General features: G+C 32.3%; 1 protein-coding gene across 1 annotated transcript in view; it reads right to left on the bottom strand.

Moving 5' to 3' along the window:
• Nucleotides 1-5,309: 5,309 nt before the first annotated feature.
• Nucleotides 5,310-7,724, bottom strand: part of LOC143584425 (uncharacterized) — a 40,014-nt gene continuing 37,599 nt past the window's right edge. Inside the window, exon 6 of the mRNA XM_077066488.1 lies at nt 5,310-5,443. Within this exon, the coding sequence (XP_076922603.1) occupies nt 5,318-5,443 (126 nt within the window). The 3' untranslated portion in view covers nt 5,310-5,317. The remainder of the gene's footprint in view (nt 5,444-7,724) is intronic.

Raw genomic sequence — 7,724 nt, 5'->3', positions numbered from 1 at the left:
TTTTCCGAAAATACATTTTTTTAATCCTCATACGTTATCCAAGTCTTCATTTGCTTGAACAGTAAAACATTCGTTGACTTCCATTCACATTCGTGTTACAATTAATGAATGGGTCTCATTTGTTAACACTAATAACGAATGTCCACATACGTTACATCCCTCATTCGTATGAACAGTGAACGAATAGGACTCCTTAACAAATGAAGCTCACATTCGTTAAACCTTTAACGAATGAGCTCATTCATGAACACTCCGTTAACAAATGAGTTTAAATTGGCGAATGAATTATTGAATCGCCGGAAAAAGTAGTTACAGTCACCGGAAAAACAGTTTTCTCGCCGGAATCTGGAAAACTCAAGTTTTAATAATGGTGGATTCATCAAATCACCACTAGATTACATACGAGAGCTCGAATTTCATTTAGGAACACTAATATATCATTCAGTTCATCAATTATCCACTGAATCGTCCGAAATCAAGATCAAGTTATATGATAAAATCCGATGAACACGAAGAACACGTATCACGAGCAACTTCCATCTCTGATACCAGTTGTAAAAACGCTATTGAGCCTATGGATCTAGTCACAATACCGATACGTTTAGTTCGTGATCAATCAATACATTAAAGGAATACTTTATTGATGAATACGTTAATGAAGATCCATTAATGGAGGTCTAGAGAGAATCCGGCATGGTAACATTACTTTAGACATAATTAGGCACGGATCTCTAGGAAATTCTCTATGGAAGACCTATTTATAGGCAGGTCTCATTCGTTATACTGTATTAACGAATGAGGCCCCTCATTCGTTAGAACAGTACTAACAAATGAGCCGTCCCCATAGCGAATGACCCCCAATTCGCTAAACACCCTTAGCGAATGGGTATACCTTAACGAATAGCCCTAGTCTTTAACAAATGAGGCCACATTCGCTAAACATATTTAACGAATAGCCATAGTCTTTAACGAAGGAGGCCACATTCGCTAAACATACTTAGCGAATGAGCCGTTATACATTAAATGTAAAGACTAAACTACCCCTATCCTATTCGAACAGCTGCGAACACCAAATCTGTGCACTAACAATTAAAATGAACAATATGCATTAATTACTAATTGATTTGTTAAAAATTAATAGGAGTGAGATGGAGTTAAATTGATTAAATCATTTCATTTGAGGGCAAATGGGTAACTTACACCCTTACACAAATTAGCGTCTTTAAATAAGCTAAAAAACCATCTTCAAATAAGCTTCTTCAAGTTAGCTTATATAAGCTTATAAGCATAAGCTTAAAATGCTAAACCAAACACCAAACTACGCTTATTTTGTATTAAAAAAAAAAGCTGATAAAGGTATAAGCATGGTTAAATAAGCTAGGCGAAACACCCCCTAAGCAAAGAGTCGCGGGTTTCGTTAAAAATAAGCTAGCTACTACCTTTTACAAAACCACCAAGCCGCCACCACCACCACCATTCCCGTCCCATACGGTGCCGGTAAGCCAAACCACCCATCTTCATCCATCAAAAAGGTTCCATAATTAACCAAGCTTACCAACTTCTTAGTGGGCTTTGATGATTATGTTTATGGACCTAGCAGTGACGCTAGGGTTGACATAAGGGCGTCCAATTACATCTCGTCGTTCAAAGAGCGACTTATACTTGAAGAACATAACTCGACCAACGAAAGAGTCGAGATGTTTAGAAGGAACTAATTAAGAAGAAGTTGCATTCAGTATTCACTAAATAAAGCGTGTTTGATGTTTTCTTTTTTGTGTGTCAAGTCTTTTTTTAAATAGACCACTTGATGCTTCGACTAATCGAATATCAAGTAATGATATGATGTGTTCTTAGTTGACGAAGGGAAATTGTATATGTATAATATAGTATTGTGAATTAACGATGATTGTATGCTCAAACGGAATGAAAACATACTTCAAAAACAATTGTTTCGAAGATATAGATGATCGTTAATTTAATCACTTTCGTATATTAGCTACACTAATTTCTTAAAGGTTTTGATATTTCTTCTATCTTATAATATGTTTAAATTAGGTGGAGGTTTTGGATCATGTTTTGAAGGGTGTCATCTTGTTGTATATTAGCTACACTAATTTCTTAAAGGTTTTGATATTTCTTCTATCTTACAATATGTTTAAATTAGTGGAGGTTTTGGATCGTGTTTTAAAGGGTGTCATCTTGCTTTATAGATTTGAAATGCTATCAGTCATTAGTGGAAGTGGTTCTTTCGGTTGATAAAAAGCTAAAAGTATTTTAGATTGGTTTTGATCCGTCTGGATTGATGAAAAAATTAGTGGAAGTGGTTCTTCCGGTTGATAAAAAGCTAAAAGTATTTTAGATCGGTTAGATCCGTCTGGATTGATGAAAAAAAAAGATGTTATTGAGGTGATTATCTATACTACTTAATGGATTATTTGAAAAGCTCGGGATGATACAATTTTTTTTGTCAACCCAATGACAAAAGGAAACTATTTAACTCCTAATTGAAATTTTATTTGAGTTGGGTGGCGTGACTAAAAAGCAAATCCTTAACATGTAATTGTACTTTACAAGTTAACCACCTATAATATACTGGTGTTTTACAATGAAAAAGATAGAATAAATCATAGAATGAAAAACCGGAAGGTGATTTAATACATAAAGCCAAGGGGACTCACACTCACTCAGTATTATGCATTTTCTAATAATCATGTCATAACTATAAAAAACTAAACAGACGAAGAAATAAAAACGAAGGCAAATATAAACTTTGTTCCCATCCCAATTAATTAATCGTACTAAACATTGACACGTATAGAGAGATTCACAATCATAATGATATTTCTATCCAATTCATATCAATTTTAAACAATTAAAATAAAGTGACAAGTAAACAACCGGCCCCCAGTCTGCCATTAATTTCTTCTCTTCAATTCAATCCTTGGTGATCTTAATTTATATATGGTGTTTGTTGAATTAAATAAATGAAAGAAGTGGTGAGGATTTAGAACAAGTAAATAATAAATGATTGTGTGTGAAAACAGAAAACTCAACGTGGCAGCATATGCTTTACTTTGCCCACCGCTTTCTTCATCCTTCTTGTCTCATCTTTAAATAATAACTATTTTATATGCTCGTGATATACGGATTGAAAAAATTATTACATTACATGTGTTCTTTTGATTATGATAATTTACTTCGGTTGAATTTAATTTAATTTTTATTGTTAATTTATTTTGATTGATTTTTAATTTTCCATTTTGTACGGAAGTTGGTTTGTATTTTAAACTTATATGTTAGTTCATTCGCCTGTCTCCAACATATATTACACGGGTTTGTAATTGTATTAGCCATATTGTTTATTATAATCTATTTATTTATTTGTGTGAAAGTACACAAATAAATATACTCCCTACTCAAAACTAAAATTTAATGAATGTGATAGGGAAGATAAAAATGTTTACATTCAAATGCATCAACTGGCTTGTTAAGTGATACCTTTTTTGGTAGCACCAAATTCAGAGATAATTTGAACATAGATAGATAAATCAAACTCTGGAGCGATGTTGCAGCAAACATGAACAATTAATAAGTACAACTATATAGGATTGTGATTTTCTTTTCCTTCTCTTCTAAACCCTACTTACTATTTGAAAACTGATTTTCAAAGATTAACACCAGCCATCTCTTAAAAGACAACAATTTTCAAACTTTAATGTTTCATCTATTAATAAAAGTGTAACCTTCAAGTTTATTTATGTTAGCACGTTCACTTGAAGTTTAGTTTGATGATTGAAGGCTGGATAGTTGGACATTTAGGTTATTAGAAACATATATTGAAAAATTAAATTTCTTGTATTGTTATTTAATTTATGCCAAACTGTGTACTTCTGATTTAATGAAATGAAGTAATTATTTTGTCATATTAATAGCGTCATGAGCTCGAAATACGAATCCAAATATGTCATATACAAAGTAAAATTTTGTACTTGGATATACACATTCACATAGTTTCGTCAAAACTATATCTCCATACGTGACAATATTAGAAAGGTTGATGCTCAAACAATGTGTCTACAAATACAAGATTTGAATGAAAACAACATATTTCTGGATTCTAAAGGACAAATTTGATCATTCTATTTGATAGCGTTCACTATATAGATTACCCACGCCATGTTGCGGGTCCATCATCGCTAGGGCTGTAAACGAACCGAACGAACACGAGCAAGGCCTTATTCATGTTCGTTCGTTAAGAAAATAATGTGTTCACGAACATTTACTGAACGAGATTTTATGTTCGTATTCGTTCATTAAGGAAATTAATGTGTTCACGAACGGTTCATGAACACAAATAAAAAATCGACAGAGCCTAGAGATTGAGACCGATGTATACATCAATGTATAATGAAAGCCTGTAAACGAATCGAATAAACACGAACAAGGGCATGCTCGTGTTCTCATTTAACTTTAAAAGAACACGGACACTTAGTCTAATAAATATATATGTTCATGTTCGTTTATTTAAAAATGGGCATTTGGTGTTCGTTTGTTTAAAATCTAAACGAGCATAATTAAACAAAGATAAACGAGCATGTATGAACAAATGTAAATGAACACAAATATAAGCAAACTTAAATGAAAACACTTAAATGAACATAAATTAATAAATATAAAACATTTAAGCAGATGACCTATCCAAATAATATTTAATTATTTTCTATAATACATAAACGAGCATAAATAAGCAGACATAAACGAACATAAACGAACGTTCATGAACATAAATGAACAAACGGAACATGTGTTCATGTTCGTTCGTTTAATTAAACGAACACAAATTTTTGTTCATCTTCGTTCGTTTATTAAATAAAGGAACATAAACAAACTTCCCGCCGAACGGTTCATGAATAGTTCACCGAACGTTTGGTTCGTTTACAGGTCTAATAATCACAAATGTAAGACCCACAAATAAAACTGGCGAAGCCTTGTATCACCTTAGAAGATTTGAAACCTAGTACACATGCTCATGAGGGTATAATTTAACTATCACAGTCAAACAAATACAATAGCAAGTTCAATTAAAGAGTTAAGATTCATTCCAATAATAAACTTTTCTTAATCTAGCTCATTTAAATATAATCATTAGTAAAATTCAAGAAAGAAACAAGATAAAAAAATGTTTGTTATAAAATTCAAGAAAAAACAAGATAAGAACATATTTGTTTGTCAACCCACCCTATTTTGACGATTCTAGTCACATTTTTTGACCCGTCATCCAACCTGTCCATTATGCCACGTCTCTATACATGTCATCTTAGAAGAAGTTCACGTCATCTGATGGTGGACCTTTTCGAATCTTTTCTTGAAGGATTAACTGCTTTGGCAAAACCATTTGCGTTCCTTTTCCATATTCTGAAAAAAAATACCTCTCTAGCGCCATCTGCAACGAATAAAAACATGTACGCGCTTTAAAAACAATTACAGCGCATTTATTTTAATCATAGGTCACATTTTGTAGTTCAACCAAAAAAAAAAAACAGATAAAAAGTTGAGAAGATCAAGTCTTACCATGGAAATATTATTCACTTATCAAACAAGTCATAAATTTACAAAAGAAAAAAATATTAGATCAAGTGAAAAAGATTTATACATGTTGATCATATGAACGCATCCGTAGAGGTTCTGTGTTCGTCTTGCAAGCATACTCTCCAACCCCTACATTCATATAATAAAATATATTCAAACTGCAAGTATCCACGACTAAAACAAGATTAGAATAAACTTTTGGAGATTAAGCCAACAAAATTTTATATCAAATTTCCATATGAAAAGTAAAATGAAACGCTTTTATTTGGGACTTGAACCGTAAAATTGATAATTTTATACCTTTCTGCGGCTCGAATGTCGATCCTACCAGCAACACTACGAACTTTATTGGATTGTGGTGTCTCTTTCCGTCTGATGAAATGGGCAGCCCGACAATAAACTCATCTACCTCTTATTTACAAAGTATACACAAAAATATTCATGGCCATTGCATATAGCTGTGACTTTGTTATACAACGATAATAATTCTTGTCAAAATCATAGGTGAAAAAGTACTCAGTTGACCATTAAAAGTCAAACATTAACTTCATGGAGTTAAAAAAAATGCTGTACAAACTCAGCCTTTTGAGTTTTGACACTCTTTGCAATGTTATCTGATCTCCCTCTGACCCTAAAAGGTCAACGTTTGACTTTTGAAAGCCAAATTAGTTAATTCTTTGAATCAAAGTTGATCATTGTTGTTTTGATCCAAGTAAAAAGTTAATCAAAGTTGATCAAGGTTGTGGTCACCGAACCGAAACAAAAACCGACGGTTCGGTGCACTTTCCAGTTGAGATTATAAAGTGTTTCTCTACCCTAGTTTTATGCCACAGTATTCCACCATTCCAATGCTTCTATTTACAAGGAATATGAATCTTCTCCTCTTATGTACACTTGCAGATGATGGCAATGGATTCAGTCTCTTTTAACTAACAAAGACCAACTATTGCACCTTTATTACCGTAAAACTCTTTAGGGCTATAAACCTTCAAGTCTTTAAAACTGCAGTCTGTATGTAATTTTAACTTTATTGCCTACTGGCCGGTGTGACAGATTTAAAGAGATATTTACTTTCTTTTGGATGCATGTTGGGGTTGGAAACATAAGCATGCATTTCTTCATCAGGTGTTACGCCCCGCCCAGACAAGGGCTAAGCGTGACCCATTGATATCAACTTATTAGCATAAACATACTTTATTTATCTTATAAAAGTAATTTATTACAAGAAAGTTTTCTAAAACTTTATTACGTACAAACATAAATAAAACATGTTTTCTTCAAAGAACTTTTATTTAACTGACTTGTTTCTTCAACGGTTTCCTTATATCTTCCCCTTTTCTAGATTTCTGAAATACATGCTAAAAAAATATTTGTGTCAACATAAAGTTGGTGAAGTCACGAAAATATAAAATATGAATCAGTTTAGTACATCATCTCGTAAAGTACAAAGAAAACATGCTTATGAATCAATTCTTATTCCCGCAATAATATTTGCTCACATATATAATTTGTATGTCCAATTCACAGCATTCGTGTAATTTTGTGGGGTGGGGGCCGGTGGGGGGGGGGGTGGTGTTGGTGAAGACCATAGGGAGACAGAGAGGTTGATTTTAGAATAATTTTACTAATAAAGAAAATATGTATTCAATAAAAAAATAATTAATATATTATATTATTGCAGATTACAAAAGTTTGATAGCGTAAATGAAAAAACCAAGTAAAAAATGCAAATAAAGAATAAATAGTGAAAGTCATTTCTCAAAAATACCAATCCATAATTTAGTTAACTAAAAAAAATTGTAATTTTCTCTTTAATTAATAATTAAATAAGACTTATAAAAGTCTAGATGCTAGAGATATTTTGTAAACTATGATTGCATTTAGGATCAATTTTGAATGGTTTGAATTTTATGATTTTGCCCCTTTCGACGGTATGCATAGATAGATTGATGGAAAATGAGGGCTACAATGCGGGACCAAACTCATATTCAAAGCTGTTATTTTTGTAGCATATGTGATTTGTCTCTTTAACCCAATTCAGTTCTGGTATTTTTGAAGACTTCGGATTCATGTGTTTTAATTTTGGTTTTTTTTGGGTATCAAATTGTGTTTTCTTTTTTGTTTCGATTTTGCGA

The sequence above is a fragment of the Bidens hawaiensis genome, unplaced genomic scaffold (assembly GCF_021521415.1).
Source record: "Bidens hawaiensis isolate Kalapana, Puna unplaced genomic scaffold, B.hawaiensis_p1.1 tig00033121_1, whole genome shotgun sequence".
Classification (NCBI taxonomy): Eukaryota; Viridiplantae; Streptophyta; class Magnoliopsida; order Asterales; family Asteraceae; genus Bidens; species Bidens hawaiensis.
Note: the sequence above shows the minus strand (reverse complement) of the source record. Positions and strands in the feature narration are given on the sequence as shown.